This window comes from Ursus arctos, chromosome X (genome assembly GCF_023065955.2).
Source record: "Ursus arctos isolate Adak ecotype North America chromosome X, UrsArc2.0, whole genome shotgun sequence".
Classification (NCBI taxonomy): domain Eukaryota; kingdom Metazoa; phylum Chordata; class Mammalia; order Carnivora; family Ursidae; genus Ursus; species Ursus arctos.
In genome coordinates this window covers 101,985,054-102,006,897 of record NC_079873.1, presented here as the reverse complement: position 1 = coordinate 102,006,897, position 21,844 = coordinate 101,985,054, and the positions used below count along the sequence as shown (strand labels likewise).

Genomic DNA, 21,844 nt, shown 5'->3' with positions numbered 1-21,844 from the left:
ATATGGGTAAAGCATGTAGTAGGCTCTGGGAAATTTATTTTAGAATATATCTGTATCATTCTATTCTGTGCTTTAAGAAGCATTCGGGAGTAGGAACAGGGATTGAAAGGCCATCTGACTGAAAGGCTAACAAGGCAGGAAACAGCAATTTCTGGAGAGGATGTGGAGAAAGGGGATCCCTCCTACATTGTTGGTGGGAATGCAGGTTGGTGCAGCCACTCTGGAAAACAGTGTGGAGGTCCCTTAAAAATTTAAAAATTGAGCTACCCTATGACCCAGGAATTGCACTACGGGTATTTACCCCAAAGATACAGACGTAGTGAAGAGAAGGGCCATATGCACCCCAATGTTCATAGCAGCAATGTCCACAATAGCTAAATCATGGAAGGAACCGAGATGCCCTTCAACAGATGACTGGATTAAGAAGTTGTGGTCCATATATACGATGGAATATTACTCAGCTATCAGAAAGAAGGAGTTCTCAACATTTGCTGCAACATGGACGGCACTGGAGGAGATAATGCTAAGTGAAATAAGTCAAGCAGAGAAAGACAATTACCATATGATTTCTCTCATCTATGGAACATAAGAAATAGGAAGATCGGTAGGGGAAGAAAGGGATAAAGAAAGGGGGGGTAATCAGAAGGGGGAATGAAGCATGAGAGACTATGGACTCTGGGAAACAGACTGAGGGCTTCAGAGGGGAAGGTGTTGGGGGAATGGGATAGACTGGTGATGGGTAGTAAGGAGGGCACGTATTGCATGGTGCACTGGGTGTTATACGCAACTAATGAATCATCGAACTTTGCATCAGAAACCAGGGATGTACTGTATGGTGACTAACATAATATAATAAAAAAAATAATAAAAAAAAGAAAGGCAATCTGATTCCTCAGCTGGGGAGAAAGAGTTCAGGACCTGGATCCCAAGGAGGATGATAAAGATTAGGGGTGGGTTTTACTAAACCAGTGGACCTCAAACATTACATTGCACCAGAATCCACTGGAGGAATAGTTAAAACATGGACTTCTGGGCCCCAGCCCCAGAGTTTCAGATTCAGTAGGTCTGGAGTGGGCTCCATATTTTTGCATTACTAACAAGTTCCCAGGTGATTCAGATGCTGCTGGTACTGAAGAAACCACACTTTGAGGACCATTATACTAGATTACTGTATCCCTCTGTGGTTCTACCCAAAAATAAGCAGTAAGAGAATTTATCTTCAGAGCCCTTTCTTTCAGAATTCACTTCAATGGGGTACCTGCGTGGTTCAGTTGGTTGGGTGTCCAACTCTTGGTTTCAGCCCAGGTGGAGCTCTTGGGATCGTGGGATTGAGCCCCACATAGGGCTCCGTCCTCAGTGTGGAACCTGCTTGGGACTCTCTCTCCCTCCGCCCCCACCCCATGTGCTCTCTCTCTCTCTAAAATAATAAATACATCTTTTAAAAAAAGGAATTCACTTCAAGTACACAGAATCATACCTACACATAAATATGTGTGCATATATCCACATATTTATATCATACAAATTTTACTTTTAGTATCTTAAGTTCTATGATTGGCTCTTATTTGTTTTTGAATTCTAGGCTCTTAGCTGAGTAAAGGTTTGATAGACTAAATTATGCTCTTCATTTTTTCTATAAAATGATTTATCCAAAAAATTCTTAGGTCAGTGCTAAGACAGTTATTTTATACGCTTTTCCTTGTTGTTGGATAATGAGTGTTATATAATCATTCTATACCAGTCTTGTACTGACTTTCAGGAAGCTCAGAGCAATTTTTTGTACTGCTATACCTATCATATTTTCTTTTTCAAATATCTCTCTATTACAAAACTTTGGCTCCATTATTCTGGCTTTAGTGGTTTATCTCCCTCCCTCTCTCTCCCTCTCCTATCATACCTTTAATTATAAGGTATCTCAAATCCTTTACCAAATATAAAAATCAGTAAGAGAAAAGTAACCCATTAGTGCCTGTCTAAAACTGGGAAGTGCAGTGAATATGAGCACTTTGGGTAAGTGGTCTTCTGTAACCTTGTATGCAGGTACTAACCATAGAACTCCTCTTTTACTTTCATTGGGGATAGAATAAATGTCATCTTGGTATTTCTTGTCTGCTACAGTAGGTATGATGTGTCTGCTTGAACAGCCCTTTGCATAGGCAGGAAAAGGGCATAAAATAGCTCTCCTAATTGTGCATGTTTAAAAATACTTAGATTATACCTGGGCCTGATTATTCCAGATATGTTACTTTTTTCCTACTTTCTGACCTTAGGTTTAGGAGATAAAGTTGAGAGAGGCTAAGAGGAATAAATCTTCAGAAAATGTAATATCCTATTTTCCATTGAAGAGCTGCACATAATCAGGGACAATGAGAAAAACTGCATTACTCAGAAAGAGAACTTTCCATAATACCCTGTAAAGCATTGGATGTTCTTTAAAATTGACTTATTGATGTCAAGGGAGGGAGTATAATGAACACAGCACAGACATGATCAAGAAATGTGGCCTGTGTAAGAAAACCTAATTGCTACTTGCTGAACCCATCAAATAAGATATGTTGTCCCAGTAGGCAGGCTTATGGAAAGAGGATGGCAAAAAGCCACTTGTTGCCACTTATAATGGAAGCTGAATGAGACTCTCTGCATCCAACACAAGACATACAGAGTCTCTATATGTTCACCCAAATCTCCTATACCTTCATCATCATTTTCTACATCTGGACACCGAGATTTGGTGTTTAGATAATTGGCATTTAAGATTGTCAATAAACAAAGGTGTGTGAGGTTAGCTAGACTTGGCAAAATATCCTGGTTTGTGCCATACTCTTTCAACTCAAAAGGATATTTCTTGAGCACCTAGTGTTCAAAGTACTGTGTTAGCCACAGGAATACACTGTTTAATGAGAGGAATAGGTCCAGTGCAAACATAACTACAGCTGATGTCAGAGTATGATAAAGACCTTAGAAGGAATACACAGTGTTATGAGAATTCAGAGGAAAATAAGATCAGAACTGATTGGGGGAATCAGGGAGGGTTTTATGAAGGAAGAATAGGCACAGCTTTAAAAAGGCAGAAAATAGGGTTTGATGGAGTGGAGTGGGGTGGTAGTAGTGTATTTCTTAATAAAAGAGTAACAAATTAAATAGGACTTATGTCTCTCCCCAAAAAGAATGTTTTAAAATTTTGACTTTGTAGGTTGCATGTTTTCTTCCTCTCTTATTTTCTCAAGAACACACTTTGTTTAAATGCATAGTTTTTAATACAGTGTTTCCAAAAAATGTGGTATGTACAGTGTTACCCAAAGTGTGTAGGTGATATTTACATGTGATACACAGGTCAATATTTTATATTTTAGTAGTCTCATGTTTGCTTTGATACACAGTTGAAAAACATTAGAACTCATATATCAACCCAATGATTTTATAGATATTATGGTTTAGAAGATATAAAAAGTGAACAAGGGAGTTGATTTAAAGGAAATATTGAATAAATGATAATAAAGGTAGGGAATTCCTTTTCCTAATCACAAGCATAGGTTTGAGTGTCTGAAAATATTGGAGAAAACTGGTAAGTCTATGACAACAAAAATTAATGCAGAATTAAACTTTAAGTTAAAGGTACAATCTCTGCCTATTAAAATGATCATAAGATTTTGTTTTAAAGAGATATATGGTATGGAAAATACAGTGATGAAGAAAAATACAATTTTTAGTTACATTGTCCCTAAGCTCCCCTAGTGCCAGACTTATTATTTGGTAGGAACAATTCTACCTGATAATGAACTATTTTCTATTCAAGGCAGCAAGTCATATATTCGTTTCTCATTAATAATTCAATGTGACAAATTTATTACCTTGAAGGTGCTGCAAGTCAATTAGACAATGGGAAATTGTGTCTTCCTTTCAGCCCATTTAATTGGCTTCCAAGTGTGACATTCATCAAAACCTTGACTTTTAATGTAAACTTTATTATATGAGCTGGGGTTTGGGCTTGACACTGCACACACTTGACTAACCCTCAGTGGTTGGGGGCTCTGGAGCTTTCAGAGAAGCCTGGTCAATCATTGTTGACATTTTGCTGTAGAATATCAGGGCTTGATTTTACAGTGTTACTGTTCCTGATGCTGGGCATGGAGAAACAGTTTTAAAGATCTTTTTGAACTGTATACATTTTTTGGCATTTGCATATTTATCTTTGTATATGTGCCACTACTAATATTTAAATTCTTTTAGGTAATACAGAGATAAACATTTTTATTTCACTATTTATACATTAAATAAATCCATAAGTATTGAAATAAACATGTCCATCTGTGTACTACCTAAAAGATTTCATATAGCTAGCACAAAGACCCATGATTTTATATATATTATAGCATAGAATTTAAGTAGTAAGAGTTCCAATAGGGTGTTCCAAAGTGTGTAGGTGACACTGATCTGTGGCCCTCTGTTGCTGGAATACCTCACCTTACTGAATAGCTCTTGACATGGTGGAAAAATTCGAATTCTTTCCCTTCTAATCTGATGGCTGTTGGGTATGTGAATGTGGGGTGGGTGGTGGAGTGAGGTGTATAGTATTCAGGTTGATAATTGAGAGTGGGAGGTACTCAAGGGACATGAACAGAAGGGAAGTGTACATGGTAAGATAAAGAGGGATATTGGGATATATGGAAATACTTATTTGAAGCCATGGAGCCCAGTAGAAACTATGTTGTCAATGATGTAGTCTTTTGAAATAGATTATTAGCTACTTGCCTCTGTTTCTACTCACTCTTCCTAGTTGAACATATGGTCATATTAAAACTGCTGCAGTACTGAGTCAATTCTGTTAAAGTCAAGGCATTTATTAATAGTGTCTCTCTGCACCCTGAATACCCCTGACCAGTTTTGTAAAGCCTGGAATTAGATCAGTCCTCATACCCAAGGATCTGGTTACACTGTCTGATGCTCCTATCTACTTTTTCCTTCTCCCAGGATCAGAATCACAACTTGAACCCTGGCTCAAGAGATGCTTCTATTGAAGGCCTGGGACCATTCTCCTTTGGACACTGTATTAGTCAGGGTTATCCAGAGAAACAGATTAAAAATAAATAAATAAATAAATAAATAAATAAATAAATAAATAAACAAACAAACAAATAAATAATAAATACATAAATAAATAAATGTTTAAACATATATATATAAACATGACAATCTGTTTACATATATATATAATAATCTTTTAAATATATATAAAATCTGTTTCTCTGAATATATATATATATATAATCTCCTATTGATTCATATATGTCAATATGTGATATGACCTAATAAAACCTGGTGTGTCTTCACTATCATGAAATAGTATTGTCCTCATACAATAATGAAGCTGATAAGTTCCATGATCTGCCATCTGCAAACTAGAGAACAAGGAAAGTCAGTGGTGTAATACCAGTCTGAGTCTGAAGGCCTGAGAACCATGGGAGCTGATAGCATAAATCCCATTCTAAGGGCAGAAGAAGACTGATGTCCCAGCTCAAGCAGGCAGGCAGAAAGCAAAGAGGGGTGAATTCCTCTTTCCTCTACTTTTTTGTTCTATTCTGGTCCTCAACTGATTGGATGATGTCCACACACATTGTAGCAATCTACTTTACTGAGTCCATGGATTCAAATGCTAATCTCATCTGGAAACATCCTCATAGACATACTCTGAAATAATGTCTAGTGAGCACCCCTTAGCTCAGTCAAGTTGACACATAAAATCAACTATTACAAATGCTTTTCTGTCTGTTTTAAAGGTATGCTTTCTGAACCCAGAATCTGAAGTTAGTCTCTATGCAGAGTCAAAGTCTTTGAGGAATATGTCTTCTTGGTTTCAGTTTACTCTGCTTCCCTACCAGACAGAGGACCTGGGTGTAGTTTTTGTTTAGTATTGTCCACATGAGCTATGACAAAGATAAGTACAGTGAGGGAATCCACAATTATCCTAAGATTCAGAAAGATAAATCTTATTTGGAATAAAGTTTATTTTGAATTTGCTTATTTGATTCTATCATCTAGCTATCATCTATCAACTATATTGAAATTTAGAATTGGTTCATAGTTTGCTGTATTCAACTGAAGTCCTGAAAATTTGTATTTCAATCTGTGCTTAAACAGAGCAGGAAATAGGGGCAGGCAAAAGTGTATAATAGAAAGCACATTCAACTCAGAATCGGAGACTTAATTCTTAGTGTAGTCTCAATATGCTATCTGACAAAAGAGACTAGAAGGAAACTTCTTCAACTTGATAAACACTGTCTATGAAAAACTCACAGTCAACATTTAACATTATACTCAATGGTGAAAGTCAGGATACTTTACTTCTAGAATCGGGAACAAAACAAGGTTGCCCAAATTCATAACTTGTAGTCAACATTGTGCTAGTGGTTCTAGCCAGGGCAAATATGCAAAAAAGAGAAATGAAATAAATCTAGATTTGTAAGGAAGGAATAAAAATATCTCTATTCACAGATGACATAATCTTTTATCTAGAAAATCCTAAGGAACCCATTAAAAACTATTAGAATAAATAAGTTCAGCAGGGTTGTAAGATACAAGCTCAATACATACAAATCAATTGTATTTTGAAACACCAACAATGAACAATCTGAAAATGAACTTAAAAAAACAACCCATTTACAATAGCATGAAAGAGAATAAAACACTTAGGAATAAATTTAACAAAGAAAATGAAAAATTTGTACACTGAAAACTATAAAACATCACTGAAAGAAATTAAAGAAGACTGAAATGAATGGAAAGACATCCCATGTTCATGGATAAGAAGACTTAATATTGTCAATATGACAATCCTCCCCAAACCGATCAACAGATAAAATAAGATCCCTAACAAATCCCAGTTGGCTTCTTTGCTGGAATTGACAAGCTAATCATAAAATTCACATGGAAATGCAAAGAACCCACAATAGCAAAAACAATCTTCAAGAAGAAAAAATTGGAGGACTCGTATGTCTTGTTATTAAAACTTTCTACAAGGCCATAGTAATCCAGATGCTATGATACCTAAAAAGGGATAGACATATAGATTAGTGGAATAGAATCGAGGTTTCAGAAATAAACCCATTTTTTTGTTTATAGTCAATTGATTTTTGCCAAAAGTGCCAAGAGAATTTTTTAATTATTTATTTATTTTTTTTGAGAGAGAGAGGGTAGGGAGGGGGAGAGGGAGAGAGAATCTTGAGCAGGCTCTATGCTCAGCATAGTGCCCAATGCAGGGCTTGACCTCACAACCCTAAGATCATGACTTGAGCCAAAATCAAGAGTGGGATGCTTAACCAACTGAGCCACGCAGGTGCCCCAAAAGTGCCAAGAGAATTTAATGAGGGAAAGAATAGTCTTTAAATTGTGCCAGGACAATTAGATATCCACATGCAAAAGAATGAATTTGTCTACCAAACACCATGTACACATATTAGTTGAAAATGGATCAATAACCTAAGTATAAGACCTAAAGCTTTAAAGCTCTTTTGGTGAGGTGCCTGGGTGGCTCAGTCAGTTAAGCATCTGCCTTTGGCTCAGGTCTTGATCCCAGGGCAGGCCCTGATCAGCGGGGAGTCTGCTTCTCCCTCTGACCCCCCCCATTTCTCTCTCGCATGCTCTCTCTCTTGCTCTCAAATAAAATCTTAAAAAAAAACACTTTTGGGAAAATATAGGAGTAAAACTTCATAACTTTAGGGAAAGCTATGGTTTCTTAGATATGACAACAAAAGCACAAGCAACTAGAGAAAAAATAGACAAGTTGGACTTCATCAAAATTAAAAGTTTGTGCTTCAAGAGCACCATCGAGAAAGTGAAAAGACAACTTAGAAAATGGGTGATATTTGCAAATCATGTATCTGATAAGGGATTTGTATACAGAATACATGAAGAACTCTTACAATTCAATAATAAAAAGGTGAATAATCCAATTAAAATTTTGGCAAAGAATTCAAATAAATATTTTTACAAAGAAGATATATGAATGGGCCATGAAAAAATGCTCAACATCAGTAGCTATTGAGAAATGTAATTCAAGACTACGATAAGAAACCACTTCAGGTACACTAAGATGGTTGTAATAAAGATACAGATAATAAAGTATTGGCAAAGATGTGGAGGAATTAGAATCCTCAGTCTTTCCTTGGTGGGATTGCCAGATACTTTGGGAAACAGTTTGGTAGTTCTTCAAAAAAATTAAACATATAATTATCATAGGGCCCAGCAAATACACTCCTAGACATGAGAAATGAAAACCAATGTTCACAAACTGAGAACAATCCAAATGTCCGTCGACTAATGAGTGGATAAAAAATGTGTTATATGTGTGAAGTAGAATATTATTTGGGCATAGAAAAACGTGATGCATGCTACAACATGGATGAACCTTGAAAACATTAAGTGAAAGATACCTGACACAAAAAGCCACGTGTTGCATGATTCCATTTATATGAAATGTCCAGGATATGCAAATCTATAGAGACAGAAAGTAGATTGGTATTTTCCAGGGGCTGGGAGGAGGTAGGAGGTGAAGAGTGACCATTAATGGGTATGAGGTCTCTTTTTGGGGTGATAAAATAGTCTGGAATTAGATAACAGTGATGCTTGCACAACCCTGTGAATGTACTAAAAAACATTGAATGTACACTTTAAAATGATGAATGTCATGGTAGTGAATTATATCTCTCCAAAGTTGTTCTAAAAGTGTATATGTGGCCTGTTTGTGAGATCTTAGGCAAGTCACTCAAGCTTTCTTCATATCGTCAAATAAAGGAGAAAACAATCCCTGCCCTTTGTATTATAAGGATCAAATGTGAGAAAAGATATAAATGCTTTATAAATCCAAAGACTTATTTCTTTTATGCTTCTAATTCCTCTCCTGCACATATGGGAGGTCTGTTTGTAGTTACTGTTGGGTATGAGGTTAGAAAAGCCGAACATTTATTTTAAAAAAATATTTTATTTAAATTCAATTTAGTTAGCATATACTGTATTATTAGTTTCAGGGGTAGAATTTAGTGATGGATCAGTTGCATGTAACACCCAGTGCTCATTACATCTAGTGCTCTCCTTAATGCCCATCACCCAGTTACTCCATCACCCACCCACCTCTCCTCCAGCAAACCTCAGTTTGTTTCCTATGGTTAAGGAACTCTTATAGTTTGCCTCCCTCTCTGTTTGCATCTTATTTTATTTTTCCTTTCCTTCCCCCATGTTCATCTGTTTTGTTTCTTAAATTCCACATATGAGTGAAATCATGTGGTATTTGTGTTTCTCTGACTTATTTCGCTTAGCATAATACCCTTTAGTTCCATCCATGTCATTGTAAATGGCAAGATTTCATTCTTTTTGATGGCCAAGTAATATTCCATTGTATATATGTATCACCTGTTCTTTTTTTTTTTTCTTCCCCACCTGTTCTTTATCCATTCATCTGTTGATGGACATCTGGGCTCTTTCCATAGTTTGGCTATTGTGGACATTGCTTCTATAAACATTGGGGTGCATGTGCCCATTTGAATCACTATGTTTGTATCCTTTAGATAAATATTTAGTAATGCAATTTCTGGGTCCTAGGGTAGTTCTATTTTTAACTTTTTGAGAAAACTCCATACTGTTTTCCAGAGTGAAAATCCAACCATTTCTTTCTTTTGTCATCTTCCTGTCATCTCATTGCACCCCCCTGCAACATACACATATGCATTTCCAGCTAAGTAACATTTCTCTGTTACCATGTAAGGAAATTCTTGTTTTCTTCCTTCCCAAAGGAAAAATGCAAGCTATTGCATTAAGTTACATGGCAAGCTTTTAGGAAACTTGATTTTAGGATGGAAAAAATAAACTCAGTTTACAGTTGAAAGCATAACAGAGGCACCAGCAAAGTGGCTACATGACTAATATATCCTTTTTCTTCTTAGAGCAGCACCTTTTTTATACTGTTCAAGTTGTTTTAGATCAAATAATGGGCAATAACCCCCCCAAGTCATCATGTGTTGTTAATTCTGACTTCCTGATTGAAGCCAGGAAGACTGGGGTGTGGGTGGAACCTGGCACTTATAACAGAAGCACAGTCAAATGCAGTTGAAGGATGTGTCTATAAATATGTATAGACACATGCAAACTTGTGCACATGTGTCTTCCTTTATTTTATTTGATTGTGCCATTTGTATATAACCCCTCAGGGTATAAATCAGTTTAACATTAATTAAAATGTATGAAGCCTCGTAAAATGGTATTAAAATGCCAGGCTTCAGTTGCCTTCCCTTTAGAAAAGGTCTATAAAAAAGATAAATCTTGCCCCGCTCCTCTTTTCACCCTGTGTCTTATACTCATGCATAAATAGACACACAGAGCTCACAAACCCCTTTTCTGCTAGACTTTTCGTGAGTTTTTGTAATAGCTCTCTGTTGCCATTGGATCAACTCTAAATATTTCAGTTATACTTCATCTATCCAAACTTGTCTCCTTTTGCTTCCTAACAAAGATACCCCACTTCAAGTCTGCATCCTCACTGCTTCCTACTCACTTTATATTTATTCTGCCCTCCCCACTCCTCATGGCCTTTCTATACCTTTCCTACCTATTTTTAAGAAGTCCTTTTCCTTTGCCTCCTCCATGAAGGCATTTGGGAGCTACTTCATTCTATAGTAATCTCTGGTTTTGCTGAGGTCTTATGGCACCAATAGTCTCCACCAAGTGTTCTCAACCATGATGTTGCAACACCAATTGTGAATTGTATCTTAATTTGGTAATAATAATAAATTTATTTTGAGAGGGATTATATATGTATATATGTGTATGTGTATTTGTGTGTATTCAAATGGATTAGTCATATGATAGACATCTGTTTAAATCACTTGTACTCAGATGGATATAATTTCTTGGATGTCAGAGAAGAGCTGGAGTTATCAGAATCCTGAATACTCTTATATTATTATCTTAGCGTGTAGAGATTCATTTACATATTCATTTTGTAGATATTTATTGAGTCCCTACTCTATTCCAAGTATAGAGAACATATTCATTATATATGTTGTAGAGAGGGGAAAAGTTGACTATTGCTTGCTTATACCACACAATTTGGCACCTAATTATATATTATCTGATGTTAGTCCCTATTTGTTTCTTGGGGCCAAGTTTTGTTTCCCTAGCCCCAGTTGAAGCTTTTTAAAGTCAGTAAAATCTATTTTAATCCTCTTCAGCAACTAGTACAGGAATGGACATTCTGTATGTGGATGCTTGATAAGTACCAGTGATTGGTTAAAATATTATTAGTGAGAGACTAAGATATTGGGAAAATTAAAGTGCACATGAGAAGCCAGAGAAGCTGATATTTATGCTGTCCACTTAAAATTAAAAGCTATTAAATTGTCATCACTCCAGCTTTTGTTTATTTCATTTTTTAGTCTCCACCTGAAATTACATGAATTAATGAAAGAATTGTTAGTCTGAATGTTCTGGGAGTATTTAATTCTCTTTTTATGTATCAAAAATTTGTTAGTTTAAGAATTTTAAAAATGTATTTAGAGAATAGAATGTGTGTAGGTAGAAGGAGGATTTTTTAAGTAAAATGTATGATTTTCTAGTAATTTGAGTTGGAAAGCAAAACAGAATCAGAGAATTTTAAAGCTAGAAGGAACTTCAGCAAATATCTAGTCCAAATCACTTATTTTACAGTTGAGGAAATTGAGGTCTAGTCAAGTAAAGACTTGCTCAAGGTCACTCAGTCTGGGTACAAAATGAATGTTCTTAGTAATCTGGATGCACACGGTCGACTTCAGTGCCCTGGATTTTATTTGTTAAGAATGGCAGAAGCATAGAAAGATAGAATGAATGAATGTCTATTACCTGGGAAATAACCTGTGAAATGACAAAGCTGACACACTCATTGACATGGTAAATTATAAGTGAGTTAAAGAAATTCTTAACCATTTTTCTAGCCAAATGGTGCAAAATGAAGAAAGATAAAAAATAATCCAGAAATGACTGATGTTGTGATAGTCTCCTGAAGAGGATGAAGGGCTAGCTAGTTCCATGCTTCTCACTTAATCATACCTAATCATGGATTATTTCCTGAACTTCTGGCATGATTTCAAGATACATGAATATGGGAGCATTTTAAATAAAAAATTGTGCCATTCTTAGAGTTTTCAGCATAGGTCTGTTTCAATCTGTTTCATTTTTACATTATCCCTCCCAGACTCCATCAGAGAAGTATTCTTGTCTTCATTATCTGGTTGGTAATCATTTCCCTGTTTAAATATAGCCTGTATTCTACATATATACCTTACTCTACAATCTTGCTATTACAGTATTTACTAAAGAGTAGCTTTTGGTATAAAGGGGACTAGGATTGTACCTTATTTGAATTCTTTTGGTTAATTGAGGTATGATTACATACATAGATCATATCCTTTAAAAGAAAATCTGGTACCAACAGGGTCTCCCTCTGAGGTGATTGTGCTCATCACAGAACCGTTTGGAGCTAAAGTGGACCTTGAAAGCATCCAGTGCAAGCATTTCCCTGAGTGTCAAAGTGTGCTCCTTGGAACAGTCTGGAATGTGGCCAGTGAAAGGGAATCCGTGATAATTTAAGTTTTGAAAACACACAGCACAGCCTGTTTCCTTCTTAAAAGCTCTCAATCTCTGTGAGTACACTTTAGGGTTCTGAGAAGCATTGTGGTAAAGAAACCGGATTCATTCTATCCAGTGTTATACTCATTTTTGCATAACATTTTCTAATGTCCCAGAAAACAAAATTCTTGGTGAATACACTTGAAGAAAAAACTGATTTAGGCAATCCCCTAGCAGAGCTGGGCAATACATCAATCTTTTGTTGCTAGGTGCAATATACTTTGGTACCTTTCAGCAGAGGGTATTATGCTGAGGATAACAATAGGACAAAGTTCTGTTATACTCCTGTTCTACACGTTTGCTTCCCTTTTTATATGCCATAGATTTCTTTCTCATAACATCTTTCTCTAAAGCAGTTACAATGACATCCTTCATATAATGCCTTTTGTTCCTTTAACTTTTCTCGTTAATGTTATAGGCAATAAACTCTGATATATACCTCTTGATTATGTGATTTCTCTAGTTCTTCATGTGGCTAGATATTTCTTACCCTTCAGGTCTAAGCCTTAATGCTACCTTTTCAGTAGGGCCTCCCCTGGCCACTATATCTGTAAATTGCCTTTCCTCTCCCACAACCATTACTCTGTATTGCAGCACTATATTCCTTTCTTTTATTGCACTGCAGGGTTGTAAGTGTCTTAACTATTTTGCTCACCATGTGCCCTTAGCACAGTGCTTGGCCTATAGTGGGTATTCAATAAATATTTATTGAATAAATGAATAAAACAAAGAACTGAAACTGTCTCTTTTAACAATTTCCATTTGTTAAAAGTGACTCTCCTCATCTTCCTTGACCCTCTGGGTTCTTTATAACACTTTTTTCATTGGAGGACCCACTGGGTGATTTGTGGGATTTCCTAACCCATCAATATGACATGATTTGCTCACACATTCTACTCATAGACCCATTCCTCTTCAAGTCAAATAACATCATTTATTTCCTTCACTACAGTAAAGATGTGATTCATTATTCCCTAAAGAGAGCGTTGTAAGATTTCTAGAAGTTTAGGGAGAAAACAGTGGAAACATTTGCCAGGAAGCTAAGAAATGAAAAGTTTCCATCACAGAAATGACATACTTTGATTGATGTGGTAGATTAGATTATACTTCAAAAATATCTACCTTCTCCAGTCTCCATGGGATGAGTTTACCTTCATATCCCTTGAACTCAATCACATGATTTGCTTTGGTCAATGGGATGTTAATAGAACTGATGAGAGCAGAGACATGAAATATGCATGTCTTTTGTGCCTCTGCCATCACCATAAGAAGAATCATACCTTCAGCCTGGGTCCCAGAATAAAAATACATAAGCAGACTGAGACTGTCTTTTAGCAAGGAGCTAAGCCCAGCTGGACCTGCAGCTAGAAGCAGAACTACTCAAACTACTCAACTGAACCCAGTCTAGATGAATCATTCACTGTTAATCTACAGACTCATGAATGAGAATAAATGGTTGTTCTTTAAAGCAGTTGAGTTTGAGTTGCTGTTTATTTTTGCTTTTACTAGCAATAGGTGACTGACAATTGACTTCTGGTCAGTCAATTTATTTTATCAGAGCACTTCAGGTATTTTTGAGTACTTCATTATGTTCTCTTTAGGACAATGTTTGATAATGCCCTTCCAGTCTAGGGAGAGAGACCCATTTTTGCTGAAAGTTTTGGCGAGATAGCTGGAAGCTTATCCATTTAGCTACTGCCTAAGATTGAGAGATGGGATGGAGCTAAACTGATCTGGACAAGAAAGGTGGGGAAAGGTTGAATGAAGACAGGAACAAGAAGGAGGAAGAAACTGGCAACTAGTTTTTGAAGAGAAACTTTGGGGGAGAAATGCCTATTCCTTGAGGATTTTGATTAGTTGTTTGCTCTTTGCTGTAAACCCTTTTTTTCCTCCTCACCACAAAATCTCTAGTAAAATCTCCACTACTATGTTATAGAGGGTTTTTCTTTTCATGTGTTGTAATTCTGAATCCTGCTTTGGAATTGATATGGGCATTACTAGAGGCTAACAAAAAGCTTAAGTTTTAACACCTAGGTTAGAAATGATAAACTATTGAAGCACTGGGATATATCTGTAAATGGCAGAAGGGGTACCACTCACAGGGAGAAAGTGGCTCTTCTAAAACTATTAACAATTTTATAAGCTCTAGGGGCTCCCAGATATTCCTTTTTAAATTCACTCCTGCCCTTTCCACCTTGCTTTTTTTTTTCTTCTTTGTAAGAAATAAAGTGTTAAAGTTATAGTCCCCTTTGTACTTCAGCCTCCCTGATTACATTGCTCTCCCCTGTATTTAGAGGTATCCTGTATCCCATAGTTTGTGTGCATACTTCTGATGCATGTTAGTGTATTTTGTGTGTTTGTGTGTGTATTCACAGATAATATACAGTATTATTGTTTTTTAAACTTTACATAAATGGCTTCCTGTATACATATCATTCTGCAACTTGCATTTTTCATTTAACACGATTATGTTTATTCATATTGATACATGCATATCTAGATCATTCATTTTACCTGCTGCTTTGTATTTGTATTACTATATGACTATAACGTAATTTATTCATTTCTGTTTTGATGATTATCTAGATTGTTTCCTATTATAATGCAGTTTCAAATATCCTTGAACATGCTACTTTACATCTGCAAGAATTTTCCCAAGATAAATGACTAGAGTTAGAATTACTGGGCATTAGAGAATGTGCATATTCAGATTGACTAGTTTTGGCAAATTGCTCTCTTATGGTGTTATCCCAAAGTATATAAAATTCCACCAGAATTCTTAAATTCCTCTTTTCTTTATTTTCTTGAAAATGTATGGTATTGTTAGACTCTGCATTTTTCCAGTAGTGAAAATGGTAACTTACTATTTTAATTTGTAGTGTTAATCTTGATAACTATTGAGGTTGAATTATTTTCATATGTATATTGGGCATTTGAATTTCCTCTTCTGTAAAATGCCCGTTCAAGTCTTTTGCCCATCTTCCTATTATATTGATTTTCTTATAGATTTGCAGATATTCATTACATATTTTAGATCTCTATCTTTTGCCAGTTATATGCCTTGTAAATCCAATCTGTGATTTGTTTTTTAATGTGTTTATGATGTATTTTGTATATAGAAGTTTTACATTTTCAGGTGGTGAACCCTATCAATCTTTTATTTATAGCTTGTGTGTTTGTATTTTGTTTAAGGAAGCCTGAGTATACTGAGTACCTGAGGGAAAGGATGGCTGGATGATAGAGGCTGGAGGCAAATATCCCTTCATTCTTGTTTTTCTCTTCTTTCTTCCTCCAGTTTCTCCCTTTCTCCCCATCCTGAAATTGATGCATTTAACAAACAAGTTAGTTTGCCTTTAGCTTGATTTGTTCAATTTTACACCTATATATCTTTTGCTCTGTTCTGCTGGACTGTTTTCTTCAAAACTTTCCATCTACTTGGTGTCACCAGTAAACATCAGTGGAGAAGATTGGTTTGTGCCATTAGGAATAAAAAATAAATACACCTCAGGATTGAAATAATTGTGCCAAGTGAATTACTTAATATAATGAAAAGTAACAAGCAACATATCTCATTTGGTGAATCTCTATTTTTTTTTTTTTTTTGGTGAGGGAAGACTTTTTAAACAATCATTTTTTTAAACCTGTGTTGCTTTAAATGTAAACTACTGCTGCAGTACTACAATGCCACCTCCTTAAACCCCCTCACAATCTAATCAAAACTGTACACTGGGTTGAGGATCAGGAGAGAACTAAGAAGAATGAAGGACAGTGTTGCATCAAGCTTCTTAGACTCCCCCCAATACTTCCTTTCTCCCCCCACACTTCACTACACATTGCAGCTTGATTTATTTAGTTACTCACATCAATCCATTTTTCTCTGTTCAGTGGTTGGACAATAAAAGTAAGATTTACTGCAGCAAGTGAATAATAAAAAATGAATTAGCTGAAAACAAACAAAAAGCTGCTTACATGGCAATCTTCTGCGTTAATCAAAACCTTGAGGACAGGTTGGAGGATCAATATTTGACTACAAGATGCAAAGAAGCAAAGCTGCCATTGAGCATGGGAGAAGAGGGAGATCCGACGGGGAAAAAAGACCTAAGGGCAGCGTTCATCAAAAGTGGCCAATAGCAAGATTTTATCCAGTCCTCTGGTCAGCCTCTTAGGGAGGCCTCCTCTGTTTAAGAAATAACAGTGTTTTTTATGCACATTTCAAAGTTCAGCTTGATTGTCTCATTTGGGGAAGAAAGCCATCTGTCAGTATTCTCCAAATAATTTACATAATTGACTTTCAAACAAGCCTCAAAGAAACAGGCATTTATCACTCTAATTGTGGCAGGCGGAGTGTGTGTCACTGCCATTTTATCAAGATAATGGTAAATGGCACCCAAGTTTCTTGTCTTCTGTATTCTCCCAGATTTCTTTCAATTTGTACATACAACTACATTCCCTTTTGAAACAAAACTTAGAAAAATGCCAACAAGGCTGCATGAGCCTAGAACAGGGGGAAACTTTGCTTGCCTTTTAACGAGCCCTAGAATCAGCCACCAGCCACCTGCCACCCTTCGCTTTGCTCCTAGGGACTCAGTTCAGGGGTAGTCGGTAGGAGAACATCATCATTAAGAATATCTGCACAATATCTGCACCAGGGCTGGATCCCTGAGAAGCTCTATTCTGTAAACCTGGATCTCTTGGTTTTAAGTTTCCTTCAGGTGTTGGTGGTTGGACAGGGCAGTCTTAGCTTCTAGTCCAACCTAATTGAGCTGAATGGCCTCTAGTACCCAACGGGACTATATTAAGGGATGGTGTTCTTGTTTCCATAGACCCAGGGTATTGAGATTACCATGAGGTTCTTTCTTCTACAACTGAATCCAGTAACTCATATCTGTAGAAAACAAAAACATATATTGAAAAAACATATTAACTCTCAGAACTTCCCTCAAATTCAAGATCTAGGACATCCAAGAATTTTCAAGGCAAAGGACACTCTTTGCTTTACCTTTCCAGACTAAAATGTGTTTCTTAACCACGCTAGCTTTAGATGTTCCCATCTTCTTGAGACTAAAGACCTAACAGTGCTCAATATTTAGCAGGGAGGAGTAAAAGGCAAATTGCTAAACTGGGGTTAAGTGGAAACTTTCTCCCCCAGAGGATTGTAACCAGAGAAGAAATGGAAGTGTGATTGGGTTTCCAAAGAAAGTTTGAAAATGTGTTTGCCTGTCAGTAGTCCCATTTCCCCACAGATAGATAAGTTAATTAGTAATCCATTAAGGGAGTGGTAGAAATTGAAGCAGAAGGGGATTTTGTTAAAAAATAATCCACTGAGGACAAAAATATAAATGGAAACAGCAGTCACATATCAGAATTTCTTGTGATCTTGAACCAGTTGTTGGTCTCAAGCTACTATATACATATTTAAGCATATATACAAAATAGATCTATACTTTTATACATATACAGAATATCACATAATTACAACTGTTTCCCAGTGTTGGAAGAAGGAAATATACAAGGCTTAAGTCATGGGTATAAGACATCCTTTCTTTCCCTACCCAGTTAACTCCACTATTGAACTGTCTTTTCTGCTCTTGTTTTCTCTCTGACGCACACAGCATGTGGCGTTCTGTATTCTGATTAAAGAGTGGAAAACAGCAGCATCTGGGCAGAGCGGGTCAGGGAAAATCCAACTGGTGCAATCGGTTATGATGGACAGTGTTATTCAGTGACCTACTAAGGAAACGAAGGTAGAACAAAACCTGGCATAGGAAGGCAAATGGACTTGTTTCATTTGGCATGAATGTCTCTCCCCAATGGTTCTCACCCAGTGTAGTATAGTACAAGAGTGTCCTTGAAGCCTTCCCAGTTGCACAGTGAAATTTTGATCATCATGTAAATTGTATGTGTATCAAATTGAGGGATCTACTTTGAGTGATATGTGCTACTACATGAAAGTAGAGCCCAGTGCAGCCTGTTTGAGGAAGACATAATAGGCATAGCCTGCCAGGCCACATCAAAGAAAGATCTTGTGCATCTTGGAACATATGAGAATTTTTCTTGTGGAGAAAACAGTTTGGCTTAAATGATTTAGGGCTGAAGGGCAGTGAAATGAATACCTAACTATAGATATTTCTATATACACAGTGAGATATGGAAGCACTGCAGTGGGGATTGTTTTGTATTTATTTCTCACTTCTTTAATGTTGTTTTGAGTCTTTTAATATCTTCAAGTGTGCTGCTCCAAATGCTGGTGTGTCCACCCAGATGCAAAAGAGTAAAAACTGTATGATTCCCACATATGAAGTTCAAGAACAGAAAAAACTAATCCATAGTAATAGAAGAATTTACAACAGTGATTGTCTCTGAGTGTGTGTATTCATAGAAATGACTGGAAAGAGGCAAGGAGTGATGGGAATATCCTGTATCGTGTTTTGAGGAGTGGTTACCAGGATGTGCATTTTATTGTATGTTAATTTTCTCTCAGTTAAAAACAGAAAAATGCAGAAAAAGAAGTATTTCCAGGTCACAGGAACACTGAGAGACACTGCTGTTCTGGTTAATTCAAAGTTCAGCTATGTCAGTTTGGGGCTGTTTGCCATGGGTTTGTCAGGGGTTCCATGAAAGACTTCCTTTCCATATTAAACTCACTTCAGCAAAATCAAACAAAGGGGCAGCTTTATTCATATTTTGTAGCATAATTTTACTTTTTGTTTTAAGTGCTATATTTCCCCAAATCAGAGCTATATAGTCTTAAGTGTCACCACATGTGGAATGCATTCCCTCCAAAAACATTTGCTTCTAGCTTCTCAGCACAAATACAGTGCCCTTAAAATCTTGTGAATCTTTGTTTCATTGATTGTCTCTCCCACCAGGAAGTCTACTTGAGGGCTGGGCCTGTGTCTGATTTTTCACTGTATCACCAACACCCGGCCCAGGGCTTGGCCCACAGGGTGAGTTGCTGAGCCAACATTTGTTAAATAAAGTGATCATTATACAAAGGAAACCTGTATATTTAATTAATTGATTGATTCAGGGAATGGTTTCTGTTCTTTAAGAGCCCAGAAAAGACATCTGGGTAGGTGAGTACTTGATCTAATTTGATTTAAGTCTTAAGAGGCTACATCTAACCCCATGTATTGTTTTTATTATCCTATTGCCCATCCCTCTAAAGCTGGAGACACCACTTTTTCCAGGAGGATCCAGAAGTGTATCTATGTAGTTTCCCATAAAAAACCCCTTTAGGTCACCTTCCATTATTATTCTAGTATGGGTTGGCATTAAAATTTACTTAGCTAATACATGGAAATCAGACAGTATGAACTACAGGAAATGAAAATGGTTCTGAACTTTGTACATTTATATTCAGTGGATTAGAATGATGTGGTATCAAGGTATTGGGCTACAGACAGCTGGCCAAGGGAAAAATTGGGCTCTTTAGGGTGATGGCGTATAGGATGTTAAAGACATACATCAATTACTTATAGCTAAGGATCCCTTTTGGAATTCTTGCAAAAGGCAAATTTAAGACAGAAAAGACTTATTACCTCAAAAGATGTGGCGCAGGCTGTTGAACAGATAGTTTTTAGGAAGGCTCAAAGCCATGGATAAAGATCCTCTAAAACACAAGTCTTTGAATACAATAAATACTTGTTATCTAGCTGGGATGTTAAATGTGGAAGTGTTTTTCTAAGAAATGTTGGTAAAAAAGTAAGCTGCCGATCACTGGAGCAGCCTCGCTATGGAAACCTAAGACCTTGAAAGATAGTTTGCTCTTTAAGGCTATTATGAACTTCTCCTCCTCATGAGTATCCCAGCTCTCAGCTCCATAAAACCTGCAATAACTGCTGTTTTATGACTTATACCTGGTCATAACACAAAAGATTTATTGGGGTTCCCATCCTACAAGGAGGGAAGACAGCACTTTCAAACATATGACCTCCCAATTGATTTTTCATGAGCTGAACCAGAAATGCTTCTTCAAGATTCATGTATGCAAATGTGGTCAGTGCCCAAGTCTGTAAATAACATACCCAATCTTTAAAGCTTATATTCTGACCTTTTTGAGTTTGTGGTATCCTTATTAGAGCCAATTATATGTTAGAAAGATGAACGACCCTTTCACAAGAAAAAAAAATTAGATTGAAATCCTTTAGGGGAAAAATATTCCTCCCCTCACGCCCCTGTATTCTTCCATTTCTTATCTCCTCTCCCCACTCCCACCCAGGTCAGGAAAATTTCTCTTAAATCAGGTTGATATTTTCAAGACTAGCATAAGCTGTTGACAGTTTTATGCAAGTAATAAAGAAGATTTAAAAATAAACTATGTAACTTTCTGTATTCTGAAACCCATTACAAAAAAAAAAAACCTCTTGTGTGGGAAATGTAAATTCTGCTTTGTCAGAGGGTGCTGGAAATATGATAGAAAAGAACAACTTCCAGATATCTAAATGGCATTCAAAAGAACAAAAATCAGGGGCTGTTAATATGGCTACATCTCAGGATTCAGGTAATACGTCCTGTAATTCATTCTGACGGACAGTTGTGAGGAGAAATCAGAGTAGGGTTGACCAAAACACCATTTCTTGAAAAAAATCAGCAACAGGACTTCAAGACTGATCCCTCGCATATCAACCTGATTTCTCCGAGGGGACTCCTTTCCAGATAAATGCTGAATTTAATTCTCTACATCACATTTGTTTGGAGAGATTTAGTACTTTAATTATATTTTTTATGTGTCACAGAACTGTAAACATATATTATCTTTTTGTTTTATCTTTAAAGGAGGTCTTAGAAAAATAATAATAATTAATTGTGTATGTGACTCTTTGAGTCTTTTTGTTGTTTGTGTGAAGGGGCAATAGTTCTATTTGTGGCTGAGGGACCCTCTGGCCATACCTCCAGGAATGACTGGAAAGTCTAAGAGCCACTCAAGCAGCTATCTGTTTTGCCTACAGAAACAATGATAGTTTTGACATTTTTCTTCTTCCTGAAATGCTTTGAATTGAGCATTCATTTCTATATAGTATAGGTGTTACTTAGCTGCAGCATGAGCTGGTGGAAAAATCATTGAAAATATTTTTTAACTTTTAAAATAATGGGAATGTTGTGGCTCAGACTCAGAAAAATCTTCTCAACCCAAATGTTAACATTAGTGGTATTGAAAAATAGGCAGAGTTAATACTCTAATAGAACTGTC

The 21,844-nt window shown here is 36.5% G+C and overlaps 1 protein-coding gene across 6 annotated transcripts in view; it reads left to right on the top strand.

The window, feature by feature from the left end:
- Positions 1 to 21,844, top strand: part of SMARCA1 (SWI/SNF related, matrix associated, actin dependent regulator of chromatin, subfamily a, member 1) — a 1,457,411-nt gene that overhangs the window by 305,786 nt on the left and 1,129,781 nt on the right. For 2 of the 6 annotated variants that reach the window (XM_057314249.1, XM_057314252.1), the window contains one exon: positions 4,972 to 5,126. The exons of the other annotated variants lie outside the window; for them this stretch is intronic. In XM_057314249.1, the coding sequence (XP_057170232.1) occupies positions 4,972 to 5,091 (120 nt within the window). In that variant the 3' untranslated portion in view covers positions 5,092 to 5,126. Of the gene's footprint in view, positions 1 to 4,971; positions 5,127 to 21,844 lie in introns of those variants that run through there. 6 annotated transcript variants of the gene reach the window in all.